At 38.7% G+C, this 26,385-nt stretch overlaps 6 protein-coding genes across 9 annotated transcripts in view; 4 read left to right on the top strand and 2 right to left on the bottom strand.

Annotated features, from left to right (window-relative positions):
• Positions 1–6: 6 nt before the first annotated feature.
• Positions 7–319, top strand: LOC108035495 (PXMP2/4 family protein 4; the record flags this gene model as incomplete). The annotated part of the gene is given in 3 exon segments (XM_017111148.2): positions 7–91; positions 94–198; positions 201–319. Coding segments are annotated over 3 exon segments (309 nt in total), but the record flags the coding sequence as incomplete, so codon positions are not given.
• Positions 212–4,211, bottom strand: LOC108035493 (integrator complex subunit 10). 2 transcript variants are annotated; one of them, XM_017111145.3, is made up of 4 exons: positions 3,912–4,211; positions 2,808–3,852; positions 2,087–2,751; positions 212–353 (listed from the first exon to the last, which is right to left on the bottom strand). In XM_017111145.3, the coding sequence occupies exons 1-3, from the start codon at positions 4,109–4,111 to the stop codon at positions 2,101–2,103; spliced, it is 1,896 nt and encodes a 631-aa protein (XP_016966634.1). In that variant the 5' UTR covers positions 4,112–4,211; the 3' UTR covers positions 212–353; positions 2,087–2,100. The 2 variants fall into 2 exon arrangements, with proteins under 2 accessions (XP_016966634.1, XP_016966633.1); XM_017111144.3 differs by lacking the exon at positions 212–353 and having other exon boundaries at positions 1,962–2,751; positions 3,912–4,210.
• On the top strand, positions 589–1,794 carry LOC108035494 (mpv17-like protein 2). Its single transcript, XM_017111147.3, has one exon. It carries the CDS (start codon positions 683–685, stop codon positions 1,532–1,534), a length of 852 nt encoding a protein of 283 aa, XP_016966636.1. The 5' UTR covers positions 589–682; the 3' UTR covers positions 1,535–1,794.
• A 279-nt stretch (positions 4,212–4,490) lies between the features above and the next one.
• The window catches only part of LOC108034793 (protein nutcracker), a 102,336-nt gene continuing 80,441 nt past the window's right edge, over positions 4,491–26,385 (top strand). For 2 of the 3 annotated variants that reach the window (XM_017109787.3, XM_017109785.3), the window contains exons 1-2: positions 4,491–5,112; positions 7,668–7,814. In XM_017109787.3, the coding sequence (XP_016965276.1) occupies positions 4,989–5,112; positions 7,668–7,814 (271 nt within the window). In that variant the 5' untranslated portion in view covers positions 4,491–4,988. Of the gene's footprint in view, positions 5,113–6,273; positions 7,349–7,667; positions 7,815–26,385 lie in introns of those variants that run through there. The other variant, XM_017109791.3, reaches the window with a different exon arrangement.
• LOC127010491 (transcriptional regulator ovo-like) lies at positions 10,372–19,792 on the top strand. The gene is made up of 3 exons (XM_050886438.1): positions 10,372–10,473; positions 11,108–11,942; positions 19,719–19,792. Exons 2-3 carry the CDS (start codon positions 11,354–11,356, stop codon positions 19,790–19,792), a joined length of 663 nt encoding a protein of 220 aa, XP_050742395.1. The 5' UTR covers positions 10,372–10,473; positions 11,108–11,353.
• On the bottom strand, positions 21,859–23,017 carry LOC108034795 (uncharacterized). Its single transcript, XM_017109792.2, has 2 exons — positions 22,937–23,017; positions 21,859–22,355 (listed from the first exon to the last, which is right to left on the bottom strand). The coding sequence occupies exons 1-2, from the start codon at positions 22,946–22,948 to the stop codon at positions 22,131–22,133; spliced, it is 237 nt and encodes a 78-aa protein (XP_016965281.1). The 5' UTR covers positions 22,949–23,017; the 3' UTR covers positions 21,859–22,130.

Raw genomic sequence — 26,385 nt, 5'->3', positions numbered from 1 at the left:
TCCCGCTCAGGAAGAATATTGATTACGGGTTTGGTGAAACGACCAGTCCACCACACTTTCTATCAGTTGTTGGAGAGGGTTTTACCAGTCACCGATGGGGTGTCCTTCAAAAGATCCTTGCCGATCAGCTCATCATGTCGCCCACCTACATCTTCTTGATCTTTTACCTCAGCAGTCTCTTGGAGGGAAAAACCATCATGGGTGCAATGCTCAGTTATCCGCAAAGTTCCTTTTCACCTGGATGTTGGACTGTTGCCTTTGGCCTGGTCTGCAGTACCTGAACTTTCGCTACTCCAAGTCATATATTCATAAAGCATAGAATATGGTTCTTACTTAAGGGAATGTTTTTGTTTCTGAAATTAAATAAAAAATAGTAATAAATACATAGTTCGATCTTTGGAAATATATTTTGAGTTCTAGGATTAAAGAGAGAAACAGATAATAAAAAGTTTCAGAAAAAAAATATTTAATTAGATATATCTATATCCTCTATAAAGAACTTTTTTTTTTAAAAAACTTTTTCAAATTCTCAACACACATTTTGCTATCGATTTTCCCAAGGTTAGTCGAAAAGGTGCCACCCCCAATCAGCTGCTAGTTTAACGTCAAAACAATCGGGTCTTTCGTAACGTCAAGTCAAAACACACGGGACTACAGTGGTCCCAAATTGCAGTGGCTGCGAATGATGTTCAGCATTCGCTGCCTGCGCCAGTGCTACGGTCTCCGGAACCCGGCAGGTCCCTTCACCCAGAGGCTCCATGGGTCCCTTAACTGCCGGAGGGATTTCACGGCCCTGGGCCGGAGGAAAACCCACCCAATGGGTCCTCAAAAATACGAAATTCGCTTAACCCACGGCAAAGGTGAGGCGGAGGGTGGAGCCCTGAGTTTCATCCTGATGCGATGGACGAAAATCGCCTGGAGCAATATGTTCGGGAAGTATCTACTCATAACGAACGTGGTGGGCTCCGGCCTCCTGATGGTGGTGGGCGATGTGATAGCCCAGGAATACGAGTACAGGAGGGGACTGCGGCACCAGGATCGCTTCGATACGGATCGCATGTACAGGATGTTTGTGGCGGGCGCGCTGCAGGGTCCCCTTCATCACTACGTCTACAACTGGATGGATAGGATAATGCCAGCCCGCACCTTCCAGAACATCCTCAAGAAGATCTTGATAGACCAGCTGGTCATGTCGCCCGCCTGCATCCTCATATTCTTCTATTCCATTTGCTATCTGGAGCGTCAGACCCTGGAGGCCACGAATCAAGAGCTGATCACCAAGTTCCCGTATGTCTACCTCCTGGATTGGATGACCTGGCCGGCGGCTCAGTACCTGAACTTTCGCTATCTGGAGACCAAATACCGGGTGACGTTCGTCAATGTGTGCACGGCCGTTTATAATGTACTCATGTCCTACATGAAGCACGATTTCGGGATTCATTTGCCGCTGGAGGGGGAACTGGTGGAGTCTTCTGAGAAGACCATCCTACCGCCGAGTTCCCCGACGAAACCGGAAGCCCAGAAGACCGTTTAAGACACGACTACCACCTCGGGATATATGTGATAAGAATCCAAATTACCAAGTCATTGTGCACACGAGTGTTATGTAAAAGGAAGAGGCTCTCAATACCAATATATATGTTTGTATCTAGTACAAAAGTGAACCTGACCGCAGTCTATGTTGTAATTCCTAAGGCAAGAAACTAGTCTTATCATAACAATGGTTAATAATTAAAGTTGTTAACTTAATTTCATTCACATTTTGATAAAATATATGCTTTAAAAGAACCTAAATGTTGTCTGTTTCATATGATGAAGCCTGAAAAAATCATAAACATATCAAAATGTAACCACAGTCTAGGCTATCAAATATTTACTTAGTCGATAAGCAAAAATTTTAAGTCAGCATAGACGTGCGAACTTATCGCTTGATCGAATGAAGCAAAAATATATATGAAGAATTTAACTTCGGTATCTAATATTTATTTAACGTTATAAGAAGACTGTTTCAATCTTTCGAAGAAAATAATGCTAAAGCAAGTGTGTATATTATATAGAAACCCCCTATTAACTACTATATGTATACCTCGTTTAGATTCCTCACTTAATCACAATCGTCTCAACGGGCTGGCTGATGCCAAAGATGTGCTGCGCCAGCATTAGATGTTCCTGGCTGATGAAATTCGCCAGCAAGGTGATCACATTCTCATTGCAGCGGGCAATCTGCTGGCGAGTGATGGCCTTAAATTCATCCCTGGCTCCCTTGTCCGCTCCGCGGGTTCCGATTCTTCGGGTTTGGGAGCCACCAGCTCCACCTGGCGCAGTGGGTGTGCCACTGGAAATAGGCGAGCTGGTCAACTCGAAGTTATCCTCCTGCTGCGAGTTCCAAATATGCGAGAGTTCCTCAATCAAATCAATGGCAATAATATAGGTGGAAAGCGTGCGCAAATTGAACGACTTGCGCTGCTTAATTACGTTGAAGATCTGTTGGGTGAGCAATACGTCGTTGAGGAGATTTAGCTGCTGGAGCACTAGGAGATCGCTAAGCAATCGATCCGGACAGTTGGGTTCGTAAACCTTCCGGCTCAGCCTGCTGATGATAGCTCCCACGCAATACTGAACCAAAGCGGATCGGGTGAGGGGCAGGAAGACCATGTGGCGGTGGCCCTTGAGCGACATGTTTTCCAAAAGTTGACCCTGGGTGGCGGGCAATTCGGAGAGGATCTTCAGAATGCACTGGAAGCCCTGGAGCTGTGAAAGAAATGCATTTAAAATGACTCTCTTTAATTGGAAAGTAATTGACTCACAGTCATGCTCCCCTGCATGAGATTTAGACTCAGGATCTGCAGACTTTGCACCAGGCTACTCTGGGTGGTCATGTCTGCCATTAGCTTGTTGGCCTCATCGCGGTGCCCGAAATATATGGCCAAATCGAAGAGAAACCTGGAGATCCAGGGGGCCAGAGGAAGAGCTAGCATTAGTTGGCTGAAATCCCTTTGAAACTGATCCGTGTTGAGCAGCTGCCAACACTGGGCGGCATGCAGAAATGCCTTGGATAGTTCCGGACTTATGGCGGTGGTTAGGGAGAATTTGGGTGGCTCCATACTGGGCACCTCAGAGCCATCGCTATCCGGTGACCATTCCATGAAGCCCTCTACCAAAACATGGCTAACATCGGCATCTTCGATCCGCAACTTGCAATTCCGTATATAACCATGCAGGGAGTAAATAAACAAGGTGGTGGCGTAGAATAAAACCTGGGAACTGCCCGCAGGACTGCCAGATAGTATGTCCACCAACTTCTCCCAGTAGACATTCTGGTTGACGTGCTTACTGAAGGGTAAGAAGGGTTCCCAGCCCATCATTTGTCCGCAGATCATCAGGACTTTGAAGATGTTCTTCCAGGCATCCGCGGTATCCGATTCATCCATGATTTGACGCAGATAATACTCCAGGGAACTGGTGTACAGCCGGCAGGCAAGATTTGGCGATAGTTCCGGAGGCTTATTTTGGATCATGGGCAATACCTCCTCCACCAGAATCCTTTGATAAAGATCCGGATCTGTTTTCATACCCTCAGCCAGCATTTCCAGCAATCGGGGGGCTTGAGTTAAGGCCGACTTGGGGAACTTGTTGAACATCAGTATGTAGATATAGACGCGCTCCAGATTGTCGGCACTGTGGTTGATGGTGTGCATGAATATGTTGTGCTGAACCTCGGGCGTTAGGTGTTTGTACATTTTAACATAGAACTCGTGCTCCGGCGTATTTTCACTCTCATTTCTGAGGGCATTCGTCAGGGCGTTGATCTCCTGCCACAGTTCTGTGTGTTGATTCTGAAAGTTGGAGGCGCTAAAAGAGGAAATATGTTTAGATCTATAGTGCGATTTAAACTTTGTAGTGCCACTCACATAACGCTGAAACATTTGGCCGCCTCCTCGTAGTTTTTACCATCGCGTTCTAATAGGTAGGCCTCGTACTGCAGGTTGAAGGCATTGGGGTACAGAGTTTTGGCCGTGATTATCCAGGCCATAGCCGCACAGGGGTCGGATTTTCGAAGCCTTTGCGCCTCCTTGACCATGTACAACTCATTTTCCTCGTTGCTGGACATGTTTCTTTATAGATTTATGTAGTTTTTTATGCTTTTCTAAAAACTAATGTAAACAAAACATTTGTTTGGCCGGCAATTAAGGGGCTGTTTACCAACACTGTTTGGTCTTAGTGCTGGAAATTGGAGGGAACCTAAGCTAGCTAAAAGTAGCTAATATTAGCTAAATTATTTTGTATTATACTTTTTAGAACATAAAAAGCCCGAAATTTATGATTGTTAAATATTTCGAATACAATTTTCCCTAAGTTCAAAAGGTTGATTTTTGATATTTGTAAATATTTTTTTTATTTCTTAAGCCTTCCAATATTTAGCTTGAAAATAGCTCTTACAAAACAGTTCCCCGTCGATAGTTTTGCAATCGATAAGTGTTGTGTAGCGGTGGCAGTGTTGCACAGCGGCTGCCTGCCAGCTGATTGTTCGCAAAAATAATATAATTTTACAATATTCTGTGATTTTTGCGCTTGCAAAAGCGAAAACTATAATAAACAAAACATATGTGGCTTGGCCTGTTGCAACTGCTTATATAACGCGTGTGACTAAGCGAGTTTTCTAGAAAATATCTGCCAACGCGTCGCGTGTTGTTTTTGTTGCGCGATGAATGCCTTAATGGATATTTAGAAATTCGCAAATGCAATTCGCGTAAATAGGATACATAATATATGTGATTGAGTGGCACATCTGCTGCAGTTTTGCTCTTAAGAAAGATAAAAGTGTGACTTTCCCCAAAAGTTTACTCTGGCTGCGATTACTATAAATTCCGGTGCATAAACGCAGTGTGCCCCATTTTCGGTTTGTCATTTGGAAAAAAGACAATGACAGTCGAAAAAGTATTTGAAATCCAAGCGCTTTGCACAAAATTCATAAGTAAATAATAAAAATGTCAGAGGAAAAATCGGAAATTGGGCGGGACATAGCCGGTCCCTCGACTTCGGACGAGCAACGGCAGCAGGAAAGTGAGCCACAAGTGGTTGCCACCGAGGACACCAAAGCCCCGAACCAAGGTGTGTTATGGAAAAATAAGGGACTAATCCAGATATCGAAACCTCAGGTTAAGGCCTCTCAGAAGTATTGATAAATGGCTTGCTGTTCCCATTTCCCACTTTGATCAATCATTATCTACACTATTTATTAATGACTTGGCACTTATCACCACTTGGACACTGCCCAATAAATCATAAACACCAAGGGAAAGTAAATACCAACTAAGGTAGTTAGGCAACATGCAAATAACACTTGTTCACCCGGCAAAACATGGTTAATAAGTATCACGAAACATCTTATCTTATGTTCTTAAAAATATGGTCTTCTACAGATTGTATCCACCGAAATATAGGTATATTTTATAGTAGATATAACCATTTATTATTTAACAGACTTTAGCCAAGCACCTTTCGTTTATATTTGTATTTGTATACAAATTTAGATCGTGACTGATTTTCCTAAAAACTGAATAATAACAATAGACAACCATAAATCATAAAAAAACCATTTAAATATGCCAACTTAATCAGCATGCTAATCAAAATCTTTTCATCTCAAAAAAAATGTCTCAAGTTTTTTAATGGGCATTTGGAGCACCCATGACTCACCACTAATTTGTATTCCATTTCTTATTCGATACAGTCCCTTACCTTCTTCTACATAAGTTCCCATTAAAACACCTTTACTTTTATCGCAAAATCGTCCAGACTTTTCGATGAATCATCGAGATGTTTGACCCTTTTCTTGACAATAATTTGTTATACAGACAACATTGTGGGAATGTGTCAGAGTAAAGATTGAGTTAAGATTGTAACCAACACGTAATCGTAATTTAAATTAAAGTACTTTGGATTTAATTGTATTTATCTCTTTTCCCGCCCCTTTTCGTGACTCGTATTTATGTAGCTGCAAGTGTTCATTTACTCAATTTGATTTTAAATGATATCCAATTAAATTATAGCGCGAGTTTTGAGTTGATTTCTGTGTTCTATATTTTGTAGTGTAAAAATGTATTGTATATAACCACCAATTTAAGTTGTTGCTTCCCAAATCCGCACGAAGCAGGTTAGTTGCTGAAATTTAATTTATTCATTTTTTTCCTAACCAAAGCACACTCAATTTGACTAATACATTTTTTTTTGAGATTTTGTAAAAATGTAAATTAAAAAAACTCATTACAGAGCCGAAAAAGCAGCGACAGCGTTTGATATCTGACAAGAGCAGCCCGGAGCCGAATCCTTTGATCCTGGAACATGCGAGTCTGGAAACGGTGCCGCCACATATGAAAAAGCTGCTGAAGCTGTATCAGGAAAATCGGAAGATGCCTGCTGCGGAATGGCTGAATTTGCTGATTTATTTGGTGGCCCTGGAGAGCGGATTCGTGGAGGAGGAGACATATGCCCAAAAGAGACACCTCATCGCACCGGTGCCATCCTTCAGCAGCTTCCATGCCCGGAATGTGCGACTCCTGAGCGAACAGCCTGCGAACTATGTGGTGTGCTTCAATGACACCGCCTACTCCATGCGGTTGAGGACCCTGTTGGACAAGCATGCTTCCGAGGAGGCTTCTGTGGTCTCTGCCCTGCAGTCCCGCCTGATGGCCATCACCCTGGGGGATCAGCTGATGGTGACCCTGTCGCCAGCTCCACCTTCCAAGCAGCCTGGCTATAGCATCAGCCTGCCCATTGGTCGCTATGTCCTGAATGTCCAGGCGAAGAACAAGCCCGTATACCATCGCTTTCGGAAGCTGGACGAACTATCCTATCAACTCAAGCAGCATCTTTTCCAGCCCATGCGATCGCAGCAACTGATGCAGATGGAGCAGAAGCTACAACCGTCGCTGTTGGGTCTCCCATACGAACTGTACGACGAGATCTTCAGATATCTCGACAAGAGCCAACTCAATGTGCTGGCCAAAGTCAATCGACAGCTGCAACTCTACACGAAGGAAACGGAACGAAAGAGGCAGATGGGCGGCAGGAGTTAAATTTGAACGGATCGAAAACCATTAATTTCCATAAAATTTAATGTCAAGTCTGGCCAAGAAAAAAATGTACACAATAGTAGTTAAATAATTACAAATAAGAAGTATTTTTTCGTAACCAGAAATACTGATAGTAATTTTACTCAGTTAAAAATATTTCTAAAGGTGAACTACAACTATTTTGGTAATTAACCGCTTCAAAAATCTCTATGGAATATTTTGTAATATATAAGTTGTTGGTTTTAATAAATTATCTGATATTGATAATTGGATTACTACTTGTTTTATTGGGTAAACCAACCAGGATTTTAGGTTTCTAAATAAAGAGGGTAAGTATGATCGCTATATTGATGGTATTCTATAATTTATTAGGTTACTTATAATTGTTTGCTTACAAATTTAAACGTTTAATTTAAATGAATTACTTAAGAAGAAACTGTTTATGTATAATTTTTATAATACATTTGTTATTGTAGTATATATATGTAAAATAAAAATTTAAGTAAATTAACTCCTTTTTTGAGTACCAAATTTGATTTTTTACCACTATCCGCCTTTTTGTTTTTCTTTTTGTACTCTAATGGCCTGCAGGAGCAGCTAGTATAATTGTGGATCCTCCAACGCCCTCGGCGGAATCCTGCAACTCCTTCGACATCTTCGAGCCGCCATCCACACCTCTGGATTCTATCAGCATCAAGAGCAGTGCCAGCAGTTATTTCTACGATCGTGATATTACAGGTGAGTCCGTGCTACCGTGCGTCCTGTGGTCCTGGCCACCTGTTGGCCACCTTTCTTCCCTCCCCCCGCCGAAAAGAGGGGTACACGCCCCTAAACGAGTCGGCCCTCAACCACAGAAGTGCAGAATGCGAAACAAGCGGCTCCAGCAGCCAAAAACACGCGCCGAGATTGTCGCATCCACAACCTCCATTGCCACCCCAAAAAAACCCAAGCCCATTTCCCAATTCTCCACCCCGTCGGCTCCGAATCTCCAAGCTCCCATGCCCACTTCGATTTTTTATGCGCACGCAAAATCAACAAAACCCACGCGAGCAAAACGGCACCCCTATAACCCCTATGTGTGCCACATCTTCATGCACTGAGAGAAACCCATGAATAGTTTATGAATTATTAAAAAAAAGACTGTGTGCTTGGGTCCAATATAAAATGCATTGGTAAAGAATGTATTATAATTAAAATAAGTAGTTATATTTATTTTTTTGGGGTAGATTCTGATTTATCGTAGTTAGGAGTTGTTAAAAATCATATGATATTTAAATATATTTATATTGCATTGTACTTTGTTTTTAACTTGACACTTTTATTTAATATGTTATTAAGCAACCAGTTTGCTTTTATCTGATATATTAGTCTTGATACTTTTTATAATGATATTATAGTAAAATGATGTGAAAGGTACTGTTAATATAAATTTCAAAAGTAGGAGAATCAAAGTTTGAACTATGTTATACACTTTTCCTGTGATTTGGACTATTTCGCTCAGTGTATACCCCTTGGCCTCTTCGGCTTTTGGTTTTCCTGGCGGATGGCATCCACATTTTGGTTTTTCTCCCTCGGCAACGGGAGGCTTGCTGCTTTTTCTGGGCTCCTATTTCGTGTTTATATTACGATATCGACTTTCTCGAGCCGAGCCTTATCACTAAAATAAAATGAAATAAAAACACGGGGGTCCAGCTTCCCGACATTCCCCTTCGGAAACCTTGTGTTTTCGGGTTCCCGTGGGTCCTGTCGAAATTATCTGGGTACAACTTTATCAAAATAACGAAAAACACTGTGACAAATGCATAAATAAATTATGGCAAAGGCAAACAAAGCAAAACACATATTCCGCTGGGCTGATGCTCTCGCAATTATTTTTAAAATCGAGTCGTGTCTCCTGAAAAGCTCCGGAAAAGTGAGAAGAGCTTTAGTTGGGGCTGCTCTTGTAGAGCTACTCTGCATTTCCCAGGAGCAGCTGTTTTCCCCAGTCTCGCCCCCTCTGCTGGCCGCCCACAATCTGGTCGAATGGTTGGGTGAATGAACTTACAGATGTGGGTTTCGCATATTGGTCAACTCTTTCTAGAAACCATTTATGTAACAAGTATTTCAAAATGCATTGTTATTTAATCACTCAAAGGTTGATAAGGTTTCTAAAATAAATCCGCCTGAGTCTGGAGTGTTAAAAGCTACTTTCTGCAATAAGAAATTGTATTGCTTTTGATAACTTTTTGTCAATGCTCTTTTTAATCAGAGAATTTCTTATCGGCTTTGGATCGGGTTTCTAGAACTGGGAATTTCATTAAGGGTGGAAATTGTAGCAATGTGTCGGTTACATCATAATTATGAGTCATAAAAAATAATAAAACAGCTCATTGCTAAAGTTATAACTAAGTTATAGAACGATACGTTGGAACAAATGTTTAATGATTTTTTAGCGGTACAGTTTAGTACAACCTTGACGTAAGTCGATTTAAATGCGACTTTGGTCACACTGTGCGCTCATCTGCGATGCTAAACTGTGCCAAACTGTTCATTCTGCTTCTTCTTTTAGTGGCTGCTGTTGCTTCTTCTTACTGTTCCCTTTCTCCTCCCTTGTGGGTGCGCTAGTAACGGTAAACAGCAAAGAGGAATCAAAAGAGTTGGCAAAACATACGCTGCTCCCCTCTCTTTTGCTCCTTTTTGGGATGCAAGCGAAAGCAAAGGCTACTTTTCCAAACATCAGCAAATGCATCCCTCTCTCTCTTACTCTCGGTTACACTGTGAAAAAATCGAAAACTTCATGTGTCCTGAAAAATGTATATATTTTTTTATATAGACTTTTAATATTTAAAGAATTTTATAATGCTTATTAAATAACCATAGATAAAATATTTACTAAATTCTGTATAAATGTATATATAAATGTATAAATTCTTCTAGATATTTAATAGATGAAATATCAAAGAACAATATATATTATAATAAAGTTTAAGTATTTTAAAAATCAAGCTTTGCAAAACCTACCTTGGTTTAAATATTATTTTATATTTTAGAGGGAGTTTATATATTATTTCTTTTAAAAGGAGTTACATATAGGGGCTCTTTTTGGTGTGGGTCCTCAGATAGATCCATTTGTTTGCTATCTGTGCTTTTTGGCTCTCGCAGATTCCCGACTTTCTCCGCCAAACTCTCTGGCTTTCTCCCACTCTCTCTCGGCTGACTGCGCTTTCTGGCCTTTCTCTCGACTCCATGGCCAGCCAACCAGCTTTTCCGCAGGATAACAAAGCTCGGCGCAATCAGTCGTCGTACTTTGGCCCAGCGTCTCTGGTCGGAAAAGCGGAAAAGCGGGACTTTTCACCCGGGAGAGAGTGCCGCGAGTCCTCGCTCTCGCCCAGATACCATTAGAACCTGTTCGAACTAGGTCCTCCAGTGACATACATATGCGTCGCATCCTCCGCGTCCGTGTGTGCCCTGTGTTTTTATAAATATAAATAAATAACTCCTGGCTGGTCCAGAATTTAATACCAAACAACAGCTGTTCCTTCTCGAAGCAGCTCCGATTTTTATAAAAATTTTCAAGTGGGTTTAAGAAGCTGCCAGCGACCTTGACACGCCGCAGTCAATGGTCTAGTTAGCATTGCGTATTATCTTTGATACAAATCATCCTGGAATCATATGGAATATTTAAAAAAAATCACTTTGATTTATAGGAAGTACGACTAGGATATGAAAAGTATTCATAACACTTCATAAATGGGAGAAATAAAAACCTGAATAATGTATTTCAAAGTCTTAATTTAAAGTTTCCAAAGATTTTACCTAAAACTTTTTAAATGATTCCAATAAGTTTCAAAAACATTTCAGAATGTTTTGGTTCTGGGACTGGTCGAGATTTGTTCATTTAAAATGACACAATTTAAAATTTAAATTTACGTTTCTAACAAAATAAAGTATACTTTTCAATGTTAAGGCGATCAGTTTATATATCAGATAATTTACAAAATCGTACGTTTACTTTCGAAAGTAGGACTTAAATTAGATTGAGTCACTTGTAGAGATTTTCCTGTAACTGGAGATAATATCCAGCGGCCCAAACGCAATGGTCTAGTTTAAATTTGGATTGCCCAAGACTACGCAAAATAAGCCTCAAGCTGGATTACAGCAGCGATAGCAACGGACCCTGGGAGAAGCAGCAGCAGAACCCAAATCCGCCGAACCCTAACCCGGAAAAGGACAGCAATGGCAGGACCAATGAGCAGCTGCAGCACGACTTGCTGCAACAGTTGCAGCAGCAATTCCAGATGGCGGCGGTGCAGCAGCAGCAGCAGCAACACCAGCGACAGTTGCTGCAGCACCAGCATTCGCATCCGCCCTTCCAAGCCCCCCAGCAACACCAGCCCGCACAGCAGCAACACCAGTCGTTGCAGCAGCAGCAGCAGCAGCAGCATCAGCAACAGCAGCAGCAACACTTGCACCACTCGCACCACCCACCGCTGCAGCACCACCTGTCGCTAGGCGGCTACCAGCAACTGCAACTGCAGATGCAGGCCACCAGGAATCAGTATTCCACACCGCAACACCATTATCGCAGTGCAACCACTGCTGCAGCAGCAACATCGGCGAATGCAGCCACCATAAGACGCCGCACCTTGAGTCATGTGTCGCGTTCTTACTCCCTGGGCACAACCGCAGCAAATGCAGCAGCTTCCGCAGCGGCAAGCGCAGCAGCAGCAGCTGCAACTGCAGCAGCCACGCCAGCAACATCAGCGGCTAGTAGCAATAATCAACTGAGTATCCACAAAACTGGCATCATGGTCGCCGCCTCGCGCTGTCGAAGTCCCATAATGCTGTGCCACAGCCACAGCGACGGCGAGTTTCCACTGTACAGAGGTGAGTCCTTGGATGAACTGACGTGGATATTCCATTTTGCCAATCAATTTTCAGTAAATTAAAATATACTTTATATACTATACAAGTCATGCTATTAATGAAAGTACCGCCGGTGGACTCGAACCCAGACCTTCCCTCAATCATTTTAATTTTTTTTATCAATAATTTTGTTACCGAAAAACCCAAAAGATAAACTACAAAAATATATATTTATATTTTAGTTATGTGAAAAGTATTAAGTATATTTTTAATCGCTTTTTTTATTTTTTTAATGAGAATAAGCAATTTGTTATAATTATAATAAGTGATTTTTAAGACTAAACCATCTGAATCTTCAAAAACCAAGTGACTGAATTGTATACTTAAGTCGAATGAAGGTTTCTTATCATAATTTCAATAAGCGAGTTACCACTGTACCAAGGTGAGTCCCAGTTGTACACTTTGATAGCTTAATTAGCCGCTGTCATTGTGTGTCATTCGCATGTGCAGTGTGCAACAGTTGACGGCATCGGAAAATGAGATGAGAATGGGCTGAAAGCCGGGAAATTGGTGGGCGGCCCCTCGGAAATTGCGGTGCGTTTGGGTATTTTCCGGGACTCCATTGTGTCCTGTAATGCTAACCGGTCGATGGTTGTGCGCGGTCCTTTAGGTCTGCACCTCGTTTTGATTGATTGCTTTGCAATGATTTATTAATTGGTTTACAGTCATGCGGGCTCCCTTTCATTTTTGCAATTAACTTTTAATTAAATATGTTTGTGAGCCCTCTTTATGTGTATTTTTATGAAATAACTCTCTTGAATTAAATAAAAATGATATGGTAAAAGTGCTTGGTATTTTAGAAAGCTTAATGCTAATTTAAAGTATCTCAGCTATGCTTCTTTCCCCCATTTTCTATAATTAGGTCCACAATTAATAAATACAAATCCCAGTTATTGCTCAATTAGCAGCGTTTAACATTTTGTAGAAACATATAGGACAAGCTGTGCAGTTTTTATACCCACTAAATTACTTAATTACTGCATCGCACGATTTGCTATAACAAGCCATCGTTTCCTAATCCGCAACCTTAACAAGCTCTGCAATATCGCAGTTAATATTGATATTTATGACGCCAATTTGCTAAATTGGGTAAATTTCATTGAAATTTCACAGAATTTCGCGGGAAGGTTCATTTTGCTCTGCAGTAATCAATGTCCTTTTGTCTGCGCTTTATCCTTCCTTTTTTTATGCAATTTTCCTGGTAATTTTTATACTTTTTCTTTGACTTTCCTCTCATTTCCACTTCTGTTTTGCCTGTCATTTGGTGCGAAACTTAATTAAATTACGACACTTCGCCAGCGCCTTTTTTCCAGGCTTTTCCCAACAAGTTCAAAGCGCAATGTGTCGCACATCCTGCCAAGGATTTCCTGCCCTCTCCTTCTATTTTCATCGCCCTCCCTTTGCCCCACGCACACATGTGTTGACTGGTCTAATATGCTTTAAATGATGGAATCGATTTGGAAACATTTGATGAGCTTGTCTCAACGGCGACAGCTGCGAAATCTTTTCCATAAAAGCCTACACAAAAAAAACAAATTTTTTAAAAATTTAGAACAATAAAAAGATTGATAGAAAGATAAAAAAACTCAATTGTAATCGTGTTACAACATTCCAAAAAATTTAAAACATTGGATGAAAACTAGAATTATTATTGAGCTAGAGTTCATTTCGATAGGTAATAATAAGTCAATTTAAAAATTTCATTTATAAATAATTTATATTTTTAAATATTTGGTGCCTCATTTTCCCCAGTGTACAATTGTTGTGGGTGTTCGTACGAAATGAAATTAGCAGACTGATGATGAAACGGCATCGAGGGGGTAGACAAACTTTTCTTTGTCGTAAAATGTTGCCAGCAATGTTTCCCCAAAAGAAGGTTGTGCCACAAAAATTGATATCTCAAGTGGAAATCCATGAACATTCCATTCAAACCTGATGTTGTTCATATAAAATTTATGAGTTTCTTTCGCATCTTTGAAAAGTTTTATTTTTGGATTTTGTTGATTGTTTAAAAAGTTATTGATTTGAAATTTATTTGGGGCTTGATTTACGGGTGACTTAACAGTTGGAACGAATGGTTGCTTAATTATTCAGCCCTTTTGGGTTTAGATTTGAGCTGCAGAAAAATCAACAAACGAGGAATCTTTAATATAAAATAAATTTATTATTTTTCTGGCATTTATTGATTTAAAAGAAAAATCACTAAAATCATTATAATACTTATTTATCACATATATGTAATCCGTTTTTTTTGCGCCACAGTTTTTAATTTTCCTCTGGACCTTCGGTTGGGCGAATATTGACAAATGTTGATAATATTTCATTAGCATCTTCTATAGTTACTACTTGGTCCTTTTTCGTCCGTTATCCCTGTCAACAATTTTTGCAGTTGTGTTGCCCTTTTTTTCAATTTTTTTCTGTCAATATGGCGCCGTTTATGACAAACTGTTCGATGATGGCGTCGACAGCTTCCTTTGCTTTAATCACACCCACACAGAAACCCTGTGGCCTTTAGTATAAGTGGGTGCTGACACTGGAAGAAATGTTTAATATATATTTTATACGATTTTTGTACACCTTAAGAGATTTTTCTTATATGTATCTATCAACCAAAATCCTTAGGAGTTTTGTAAAAAAACAAATTCTAATATGTTTTATTTTTTTAATTTTATGTTTATATGTTTTTTTTTTATTTTTAAAGGCAGCTATTTCTGGTCTACAAAAAAACCTTTCTTTGTTTTAGGCAAGCTTAAGTATTTTTTCAGATAACACTATTTTATTTAATGGTGTAATTACAAAGCTAATAATTTTGTTTATGCCTCGAAATTCTGGGTTAGTTATAGGCCATTTTTGTTCTCAGTGCTTTGCATGGGGGAAACTTAATGACTCCATGGCGTGTCTTTAGTGCTCGAGTTAATGTTTCGCGTATTGATTTCGCTCCCTTCGCCTGCATCCTCAACTCTCTCCTTCTCCCCTTTCTCCCCTTTCACTCAGATGCTTCTTGGCATTTCTCCCACAGCAAAGGGAGCTGAGCAGGGGATGGGGCACGGGGACAGCATCCGCAGCAAGTTGGCCAAGTAATTAAGGTTCTTGTAGCGTTGCTGCCTCAATGGCTCCCCAAGTTACGTGCATGAAATCTAAATTTAATTTGCAACTTGTGCCAAAAACGTGGAGGAAAGGAAAAATTAAATGAAATATTTCGATGCAGCATGAGTTTTGCTTATTGACGTCATTAGCTGTTTAGTGTGGGGTTAACTAATGAAACCGATGGAATGATTGATAGATACTTTAGCCGTGCTAAACGATTGCTAACGACTCTTAAGACACATTAACTGATGGTACTGGAACTAGGTATATAAACATTTTTATTGATTAAATACCTAAATACATTGAATCCTAACTTTCTAGCTCTTGCAGTTGTCGAAATCCCGAGTTATACACAGCCCTGAAAAGTAGCTCCCTTCATAAAACATTTAACTTGTTGGCAAACTGAGTTATGCACATTTACAAATGAAGTTTGAATTTGCCGCCCAATTTCATTTCACTTACAGAAATCCTTACAAAATCAATTTCGCCGCCAACTTTGCCTCTCAAAAATTGAGTTTAAAATTTTCCCGTTTTGGACTGTTTTTCTTTATATTTTTCTGTGGCATCTTCTAGGCGCTTCGAGTTGGCCAAGAAGCAACTCATTTTGAGTTTGAATGCACTGCTGCTGTGGGCTTGGCACTTGCCCCAACAATTTGACATTGAATCAGGGGCTTCCCCACGCCAGTTTTGCTGTTTTTTATTCGGTTTCACTTTTTGGCGAAAAGCGAAACCCTGGGAAATTACCATAAAAATGCGCAGCTCTGGGAAAGATTATCTTTATTTGCAGAACGAGACGCAGACGGACAAATCAAATGTGAGTCCTTGAACCTTTCCCACCCCAGCCACTTCAGTTTTCCCCGTAGTCACATCAAACTAAACAACGGGCCGGGGGAAAACCTAAAGGAAAAGCTCAACAAAAAAAGAAAACAAGTCAAAAGGTAACCAACAACAACGGAGACAGCGGAGACAACGTCGACCGCAAATGACCAACTTAAGCCTCAATTTGGGTTTGGTCAAAAAGAAAACTTGCAAAAGATGGGCCAAAATGGGCGGCGGGCTGGTGGGCGGGGCGGGAAGACTGTGACCACCGTGCTGGCAAATTGCCTGGCTTAAAAATTTAATACTCCTCGCTTATTTGAAAACAATCAAAGTTCCAATTTCGTTGTTGATTTTCCGGCTGCACGGGAAAATGTTTTTAAGTTTATCAAAAATATATTTTCCACGTTTATTATTTTACCAATTTGTGTAACTAATCGTTCAATGAAATAGAAAGCCCTATATAACATGGATGTTTTATTAGATAATAAAGTAATAAATAAATATATTTTATCTGAATAAATTAAAAACAATGTTTTTATAACGGATATTTTTTACATTATATATAAATAATTCAATTATTTTATTAATATCTTTAATAGAAAGGCGCTGAAAGCTAAAGTCTTTTGACCCTCTAAAAATGTCTTCATAAAGTAACTTAAAAACAAAGTCCTTACCATTTACAAGTATAATTATAATTTTACATTTTTGTGTTTTAATAAAGCATTTTTAAATAAGTATATATTATTTAAATTATATATTATTTAATGATTAAAATATCATTTTTAACTGTCCTATATTTTTTCCGTGTCGCTGTTTACTGTTTTTCTCGTTTGGCCCGGCCGCTGCTATTTATTTATATTTTATTTGCTTGCCCCACTTACCTGACATCAACCCCTACCGACGCATCCTTCCGACATCCTTCCGGTGGTTGTCCACCTACACTTACCCCTCCACCGCTGCCTCTTCGGTGACTGAATTCTGGTCATGTGCTGCACATAATTGCATTCAAAGCTCTGCAAACCCCACCCCAAGCCCACCGCCCTCTGATTTTCCACTCACCCCTTGCTGAGTTTATTGAGTAGCGCGGCAAATGACAATAAAAGCGGTTACTCATACGCCATGTTGGCCAGGCGGAAAGTTGCTCATGTAATTACGGCCCAGTTTGTTGTTGCGGGCGGCCAGGGAAAGAGAATTCTTTATGCAAACTTTCAGGTCGTGCCACTCGGACACGGATCTGGCCAATGACAAGTTGAACTGAGCCATCTCCCGAGCTGCAGGGAAAGTTTGGAGAAAATTTAAAGTTTTCCCTGCTGAAGAAATGTTTTTTTTCTATAGAAAGGCAGGATAACTTTGTGGTGAAGGTATTGTCAGGCAAAGTTTAATTTGATTAACTTGGTTCTAAAATATTATTAATATTATTACCTCGCGGCTTTGAACAAACTAATAACTTTTAATGGAAGTTATCAAAATAAATGTGTACTTTTAATAATTTTGTTGGGTAAATCATGGTAGCTTGTTAAGAGTTAGCTACTGCTTTAATTTTATTTAGCACTCGTAACCATTTCCATTTTGTGCTCATCTCATGCCATTTTTTGTATGCCTTTTCCACTATTGATTTATGTGGGTTTTATGTTTTGGTGCTCTATTCTTTTTTACGACCTTCTAAGCTTCGTTTCACGTTGACTTAATGACCTGCCAGCCTATCACTTTAAGGAAATTTTGCAATTTATGAATTGTTTATTGTCTACTAAATTTATAAATAAAGAAACAAAATCCTAAATCAGAAACTTGAAAAAAATATATTTTAAAATTTTTAAAAGTATGACTCAATGAAAGGTATTAAAAATACTGTTTACACTATATATGTATTTTATTTTGTTTTTATATCTGTTCTATAAAATTTTTATGTTTTTTTCGCTTACTTTTTTTTACAATTTTCCCAGTGTACGTTTTCACAACCAATGGTCATTGTGACAGTTTTCTTTTATTTTGACCGCCTTTGCGATTGATTTTAGTTTTAGTTGGACGCGAACCTTTACCAACGACGGCTGAGAAAATTTACAAGTCTGAAAAAATAAAAGAATTTCATATACAAATGTGGAAACGTGGGTAAACTGAATGAAAATCGATTATACGCCACGTTGAACGCGCTGCAATGTGAAGAAAAAATTGTGCCGCGGATTCAATTTAACGCCAGACTTGACTCTATCTTGCGTGTGTGCGTAATCAGAGAAAACGGCGAAATATAGGAGCAAAAAAGGATATCTGTAGGATACACATACAGTGGAGCGGGGAGATACTCCCAGAGAAAAAGAGATATAAGGGGCCGATGGAGTGGAGTGCCAATTGAGATGTCCTGTCAGCGCCAAACGCTTTCCAGCCCATCAGCACTTTGATTTGGGCCCTGGCTAATAGGCCGACATTATCCTTCGCTTTCCTTTTATTATTTTTGGGCCAGGATGTTTCGCAAGCGAAAGCAGCAGCAATTGAGATTGAAACACCGTCCCGGCGACAGGAAACGGAAATTGTTGTCCTGCATTTTTAACAGAGGTTGGCTGAAAACTGTTGTTCATTTCCACACTCACACTTGAGCAATGAATTTTTAATAGTCCCGGGAATACGAACAAAAGGCGCCCGGCATCCTTTGTCCTTACCGTTTCGACGGGGTTAAATATGTTTCAAGCCCAACAAAAAAAGGAAAAACCCTCGAAGAAAGGATAGCGTGGTGTAATCACTTGTTGAGTGCTTTGTTGGCTCCTTTTGTTCGCCCTGCTAATAGTCCGGCAATTAATTGCGTGTCGGCCCGGAATTCTCGCCAGTGGCCATCATTAAACAGGGGCGAAAATTGATAAGCGCAATGATTTACTAATAAATTATAACCAGGGAAACGCTTTACTTGAAATTCAAGAGGGCTTATGGCACGGAAAGTAGACGAATCCTGGGAGAGGAGATGATTTTAAATGGTTGAATCTTAAATAGTGTATCTTCGGAGTTTAAATATTTTATATACAATTTTTAAATTGCCGAAGAAGTGTTGAAATTAATGAAACTAACACTAACAAAGTTTCTTTGCGACCACGTTTAATTATCCTTCTTTGTCTCTGTTGGTAAACTTAATTATCTACATTCCTGAAGAATAACGCTGACGTTTATTTAAATTTGATTTGGCGTGCCATTCACTTAGTCCAATGGCCACAAAGCAAAACATTTCAAGAACAAACATTGCGTGGGCAGCTCAAAAGGCCAATGAAGTGGCAATGTCTCCTACATTTGTGGGAAACCACTGAGAAAAAGTATAGTACTAGTATATACTATAACAATTTATTGTACTTCTGAGCTAAAAATATTTTGTTGCATAGTTTTAGACACTTAAAGTTAACATTATTATTAAAAAACAAAGTGGTTTGTGTTATCCCCAAATTATTAATTTTAATTATTTGTTTTCTCAAGGCAAAATTAATGAATGTTAAGATGTATTTTCTAATCTGCAGGTTAAAAATAATAACTTAGGTTTTTTAATTATTCCTACGCATTTCTTTTTTGAAATTAAACAATCAGAAATCCCATTAATAAATTTACATATCGACCAAAAAGTAAATATTTTATTTATTTGAAATATCCTACAGTTAAAGCCCCCCTTCATCCCGTTAAGAAGCACCTGGTAGTCGCATCTTCCCCAAGAATTTTTTTGATGGCTCATTTGATATTGTTATTTACGTGAGGGGCCATGCAAACACTTAACTTTATTTAACCTGAATTATTCCTGCCATTCCCCAGACCACGAATGCTCTTTTATCTCATCACCTTTTGTGCTCTTCTCTTTTCTTACAGGTAAGTTTGACATTGATGGACTACACAGTCTGGAAAATCGAAGGATGTGTCTGTATGGGAGTGTGGGAGGATAAGGTACGTCGAAGAAATGCTCCCGAAAAATATGCAATGACTTTTGACATTCCCCTGCGTGTGCGTATGCGAAAAAGATATAGAGGGGGCGGAAAATTCGGAAAAGCGTGGTGCGTGGGTGCTTTCTTTTGCAAGTCGCCGCCTCCTGTGGCTTACCATTATCCGCCCCACGATGCAAATTAGATTTAGATTTTGCCAAATTTTCCCGCTTCACTTTTTTTATACACACACATCTTAAAGTTTGCTCTAAGCTCAAAGAGAAAATAAAAAGAAGTAGAAGTTTTGAGGTAGGCACCCTGCTGATGACAGATTTTTCCTGCTTTTCCCCCGCTTTTCCCCCGCTTTTCCCCTCCGCAAAAGTACCGTGGTGTGTCGGCCTGGAAAAACAGTTTCTGTTTGCTCTGTGGGCGACAAAGTCCTAAGAAAACAATGGCAAATTAATGGCAAGTTAAGTGAAAAGTTGATTGCCGTTTTTATTTCTACATTGTGGGCATTAAAGGGCGGGAAATTATGTGGTTAACTTCGGGGCGTAAAGGAAAATGTTGAGGTTAATGTGGTTAAAACTTTTGTATTGGTTCATAATATGGCCACAAAATCCCAGTGTCATTTTATATCTGTATTTTTTAAACAGGATCAACAACATTTTATGCTTATGAATAATGTAAGCTCCTATTTTTCTTGGCCATTAGCTTCCCTCATAGCCTTTTGATTTATTTGCAACTCATTTTATTTACATTATTTATGCTTTACCGCATTATTCCACTGTGGAGTGCCTTCTCCTTCAGGCCAATCAAGTGGAAAACAACATTAGCATGAACATTATTCAACATTTAACCACATTTGCCTTATCTAAATGCATTTATTCAGGATGTTGCACATATTTTTCATTTCGGGCCAATTTCCATATGCATTTTGATGCTCTTTTTTCGCAGGACCACGGTGCACAATTGCGCCTGAAAGGATGCTGCAAACACTTGCACCAGTACACCAGCACACTAGCACACATGCATTATGCAAATGGCGACACTGAAGCTGACGTCTGAAAATGAGAAATAGGACTGAAAAGGGAAAGAGAAAGGCAGGGAAAGTGTGAGCCGGAAATGCAGGGCTGTGTGCTAAGGTGGCAGCGGGGGAAAGTGAATCAGAGGCTCAAAGAAAGTCCCTGCCACTCCCTACACTCTAAAGTATTTTTTTTTATTTTTCAATATTTTTTATTTGATTTTAAACTATTTTCCGTACTTTGAAGATTGAAATAATTTAAGTAATTGGGAAAATATCAATCTTGAAGGTGTCTAAAAGTATGCTGCTTAGGAAGAGCCTTAGCAATGGGATTAAATTTATATTGCTGCATACTCTTGAGCTCCATAACAAATTATTTCAAAACCTTAGTAAGTTCTTTGGAAGCCGTGATAAACAATTACCTTTTGCTTGTCTTTTGAAATATGTATGATGTATGAACTATGTTTCTCTAAAGTCTATTATTTTTCTGGTCAAAATGATAGTAAAAAAAGAGTTATATTTTTGTGATTTTTTCGAGTGCATCCCACTTAACCCATTGCGTGCTTGGGACAACATAAGGCAACTTAGTTGCCATAATTTGCACATTTTAGCAGCGATGCAAATGCACGCCGACGCATGCCAGCGACAGTTGACCCCCGACCCCATAGCCCTGCCCCTTCTGCCACCCCCTTTTGCAACGCCCCCTAAAGCTACCCGAAAACCCCCGGTTTGCCACATGAAACATGATATACGAGGCAAAGCGAATGTTTTTGATAGCTAACGGAAATTGCCAAGCAAAACCGGCAACAACGACAGCAACAAATTCGTAAATATTTTAAAACACGCCTCTTTTGCTTCCACAAACACTCTACACTGCGGAAAAAGCTAGCAAAAATATGGCATTAAGTCTAAGCTAAAATATTTTTATGAAAAAAATAATAAAAAGAAGTATGAATGCCTTATAAACATAGCTTTAAAAAATAAGAATTTGTAAAAATCTATTTCCTTTTCTATTTATTCTAAATTTAAATGTTTTAATTTTTCGAATATAAATACAAATTTTTTACTATTTTGAAATGTTTTTGGTCTTTTATTGTTGCCAATTTTTTGTTGTATTTTTCCAGTGTGTTTAAGAGTGCAATATTGTTTAACGAGTGCATTTTTTCGAGTGCGGGGCCTGGCCACTCCCATTTTTTAGCCCCCTTTTAATCTGCAGTTGCTCAAAGCAAATGACAGCAAATAGCTGGCCTTTGGTCTGTGAATCTTTATCTGTTTTATCAGGTTTATTTGTTCATTAGGTCGTCGTCGTCAGGAATTATCCAAGTACGGTGTGCACCCGCTTCAGCGTCTCAGGTAGAGGGCGCTGCTGTAGGGGCTGTAGGCTCCGTAGGCGTAGGGCGTGGCGTAGACGCCGCTGGTGTAGGCCGCACTGTACGGGGAGGCGTAGAGGCCACTGGAGTAGGCGTACGGCGAGGCAGCCACCAGGGGGGAGGCCGCACTGTAGGCGGTCAGGAACTGCGGCTTGCCACAGGCAACGGCCAACAGGGCGCACAGGCACAGAGCGAACTGGTTATGGAGTCGGGGAAAGGGGAGGATTTGATTAGTCAAGGATAGTAATTACAGCCCTAGGAGTAATAATGGACCTAGTTTAACAAAAGAAGACTTAAAGATCAAATGGAATATCAATAGGAAACAGCTCATACTGTTTAAAAACTTAAAAATTGTGAATTTAGATTATAAATAAAAAATGCCTTTATATTTTTATTGTTATGCATGTTTGAATTTCCTTTTGCTTAGCACTGTATATTTTATTGTATTATACTTTTTATGTGAAATGAAAAATTGTTATATCTTCAAAAACTATTTTTTATTAATGGAAACTTTGTATTTTTTACCCAAAATTGTTGTTTTCCTATCATAAATTAATTTAGTTTTTGTTTTTGTTTTGTTGAGCACTGTATATTTTATATTATTTAACAAGTGAAAATAATTTTAAAATCTCTTTAATACTTGGTGAGGTAATGAAAATAGTTATTGAGTAGTTCCTATTGTTTTGAACCCTAATGATTTATTTTTTAACACAATATTTTCTTATAAATTGTTTTTTTTTCGGGCACTTTATTATCCTTTATCCCTTAGATACTCACAAACTTGAACATCTTGGATGGATTGTTTTTGGTTGTATCCGCTGACTGAACAGAAACTGATATGATTAAACAGTCGCAAAAGCCCTGGCTTTTATAGTAAAACCTTAGTTGACTCTTGGCTCTACTAGGTGGGTGGTGGCCCACGAAAGGGGCGGTGGGCGGTGGGTTAGAGGTCACTCTTGACCGTGGCACGTCTGCTCATTTTCTGTTGTTGTGTTTTTTCATTTTTTTGTTATTTTGGCTACTGTTTCTGGCCCGTTTTAATTTGGCTGCTGCTTTGGCCCAAACGTCTTTATGGCCGCTTTGCGTTGCGTGCATTGCATTCCTAATAGAGCTGTGTTTACCTATGTATGTTGTATTTTCGGGCAGCGGTCTTCACAGATATACTATAACAATGGGTCGAAAAAACGGAAGCAATCAGAAATTCCCCGAGCAAATGCAATTTGACCTCTAGCAATGTTAATTTGACTTGGCCAGATTGTCAATTATCGTTATGACTGCCAGAGATTCCTGGGCATGTCCGAAATAGAAATAATTCCCAGAGAATTCCAAAGCGAAGGCCTCGAAACAGGGGTTGCCTTGGTTACCCTTTGTGAGCCCCATTTTTCTTGACCCCCTTGCATTTCTATTGTCTAAATGCAGCTGATTGTGCACTGTGAAAAATCATATGTTTCACTAGAAGTGGAATTCGGAGCTCTGCCAACCTGTTTTTATAATTTTTTAAAGTTGAAATCAGAAAAATTGAGCATTAAATATGATATTTTTAAAATATCCAAAATCTATTCAAGATGTAAATTATATATTAGTATATTTAAAAGGTTTTCATAAACAATACTTATGTGTACTTCAATAGAAGTTGAATGCTTAGCTCTGCCAACTTGTTTTTTTTTTTAACTTTGTATTGTTAAAATCTGGGAATTTCAATATGAAATATAATATGGTTATATATTTTTTGCGTTTTATGTTAAATTGTACACCGAATAATCCAAAAATCTATCAAAAGTGAATATTATATTTTAGTATATTTTATTGCAACACAAGCCTCACCTGTTTTTTTCCAGTTTAAATGTCTCCTTTATCGTTCCGCTTTTCCCACTCTGCAAACATTCAATTTGTCAAGTCGTAGAATTAAAGTAGCTTTTCAGCTGCGCCTCTCCCACTTTTCCACTATCCCACACTCGCCCACTTTCCTTTGCTTTCGCCCATTGTTGAATGTTGTGCATTTTGCATTTTAAATACAATATAAATTAAGTTGGCAGCTTTTGGCATTGAGAACAGTTTTCGGCAAAGCTGCTGAATGAATGAATGGCAGCCCTTTTATCAAGCTTCTCAAGTTAATTTTGCTGAAGGATAAGACGGTTGTGTGAAAATGCGCAAGAAGCTGGGGAAAATGTAGGAGAGTGGGGGGTAAAGAAGTTGGGAAAACTGACATTGAAGACGAATTGTTCGCTCGGAACGAGGGGGAATTTTCTGGGGGGTGGGAAACTTTCCTTGGCGTCCGAATAAAACGCTGAACTGTTTGCTGATTTAATCAGTGCATCACTACTTTTGCTCGCAACAAGCTGTCTCGCAAAAGGTTTTCACAACCCTAACTTTAGATGTTTTTGTTTCAACTCCAGTTATTGAAATAACAGATGCCATTCTGTAGGCTGAAAAAATGCTTTATTCCAAATTCCAAAAGTAATCAAAATTATGATAGAAAGAATATACTTTTGGTTCCTATTCAGTTTTTTCATTTTTTTTATATTTTAATCACTTAAAATAATTAGGCTAAGCTACCGAAATAGTTTATACTAAAATAATTAATTTTTCTATTAATTCTTCTTTATAATAAGTTTCACCCCATTATAATTCAATTTTTTCTTATTTTCATATTATTAATTATATGTAAGTTAATTATATGCAGATGTTAATTCGTTAATATCAGTTTTATATTTTTTTTATTTAAATTCATCAATTTTTATCATAGTTTTAAAGTCACTTCCAAACCCATGAAAAATTTCTCGCATGCTATAAATATAGCAGCTAAAAGCAATGCTTCGCAAACCTCTAGTTGTTCTCAAACTGCTTTTGTTTTGCTCTCTCTCAAAAAACTGTCTCTCCCCAGATTTTCCTTTCTGCTTTTCATTTGGACCTGCGCTTTTCATTGCCGGCATTTTGGAGCAACAAAAAATTCCTGCGTTGAGTTTTCATCTGCTTTTTCCTCATTTTCCCCCTTATTCCCCACTGTCTCTGAAATAAAGCATCCAACTAGAGCGAACGACGCTTCCGTTTCCTGTTATATATACTCTGTAGTAATTACTATATATAAAATCTGTTTGTAAATATATTCACATGCATATGTATGTATATTTACTTGTGTAGGTAGTTTCGAATTAAAACAGAAATAAATTAGTTCTGCTTAGTGGTTGTTTTTTTCTTGTGTACAGGGAAACCTAAATAAAAATAAAAAATTTAATTTTAAATCGTATAATATAGGTATTTAAAAAAACATCATGCATGTTTCCGAAACTTATTCAAGTTTTTATGGAAATAATATAATTTACAAAAATTATTATAAAAATAAACATGACCAAAAATATCACTTTTACGTATAATAACACAAAATAGTTTCAAATTTATAAAAAAAAAAGTTTCTATACACTCTTCAATAATTTATATAATTTTCCCACACTTTTAAACTTTAAAATGCTGAGTGTTCACTCTTTCGAATGCCCACTGTGCGTTGTTTTTGTGGTGGGCCTAAAAATAGGAGACTCCACCACTCGTGAAAATTCTTGAGCAGCAGCTTGGGAAATTCCTTACCGAAAAGTTATATATGGCCAAAAAGAGATTTGCCTCGCGCCATTGTTTATCCACTATTTTTGTTGTGTGTGTTTTTGGGAAAACAAGGTGAAATTGCGTTTGAAGTGCGGCTCTTGTTTTTCTTCGGCATTTATTTCGTTGCCGATTGCCCCATTGGTCCGGGGAGGGATTTAAGTTTTTGAGAGGGGGAATTAATATATTTGGATACTTGTGGCATGGAATGCAAATTGGTTTTCAATAGTTTTCCGACATTTCCCAGACTCTGACTTCCATTCAAATTGGCAATTATCATCGGGTGGTGGGGGCTGTGGGCTGTGAATTGCAAATCAATGGGCAAAACTAATTCAATTTGAGTTCCCATAATTAACAGCGGTGAACCAAATTAAGTTCCTTGTAAATATTTACACGGTCTCTATGTGCATTGCACATTTGTGTTTATTAGCTAGTAATTTACATGTGGCGTACAGAATATAATTTAAAGTCTTATTAAGGGAAAGTAATATAGAGAACTAAGAAATTTTCAATTTATAAGTGGATGTACTCATTTAAAACATTTTTGATAAATTTGGTAGTAAAAAAATAGAATGTATTTGGATTTGCGGCAAAAGATAGGAACATACAATAAATAAACAATTCGTATTTAG

This window comes from Drosophila biarmipes, chromosome 3L (assembly GCF_025231255.1).
Source record: "Drosophila biarmipes strain raj3 chromosome 3L, RU_DBia_V1.1, whole genome shotgun sequence".
Classification (NCBI taxonomy): Eukaryota; Metazoa; Arthropoda; class Insecta; order Diptera; family Drosophilidae; genus Drosophila; species Drosophila biarmipes.
The sequence above is the reverse complement of the archived record's forward strand: the minus strand, read 5'-3'. Positions and strand labels throughout refer to the sequence as shown.

Coding starts and splice junctions, on each gene's coding strand:
- LOC108035494 (XM_017111147.3), top strand. CDS start 683: ATGATGTTCAGCATTCGCTGCCTGCGCCAGTGCTACGGTCTCCGGAAC.
- LOC108035493 (XM_017111145.3), bottom strand. CDS start 4,111: ATGTCCAGCAACGAGGAAAATGAGTTGTACATGGTCAAGGAGGCGCAA. Junction 3,853..3,911: donor GCCAAATGTTTCAGCGTTAT/GTGAGTGGCACT, acceptor TTCCTCTTTTAG/CGCCTCCAACTTTCAGAATC. Junction 2,752..2,807: donor TCATGCAGGGGAGCATGACT/GTGAGTCAATTA, acceptor TTTCTTTCACAG/CTCCAGGGCTTCCAGTGCAT.
- LOC127010491 (XM_050886438.1), top strand. CDS start 11,354: ATGGCGGCGGTGCAGCAGCAGCAGCAGCAACACCAGCGACAGTTGCTG. Junction 11,943..19,718: donor CGAGTTTCCACTGTACAGAG/GTGAGTCCTTGG, acceptor CTTTTCTTACAG/GTAAGTTTGACATTGATGGA.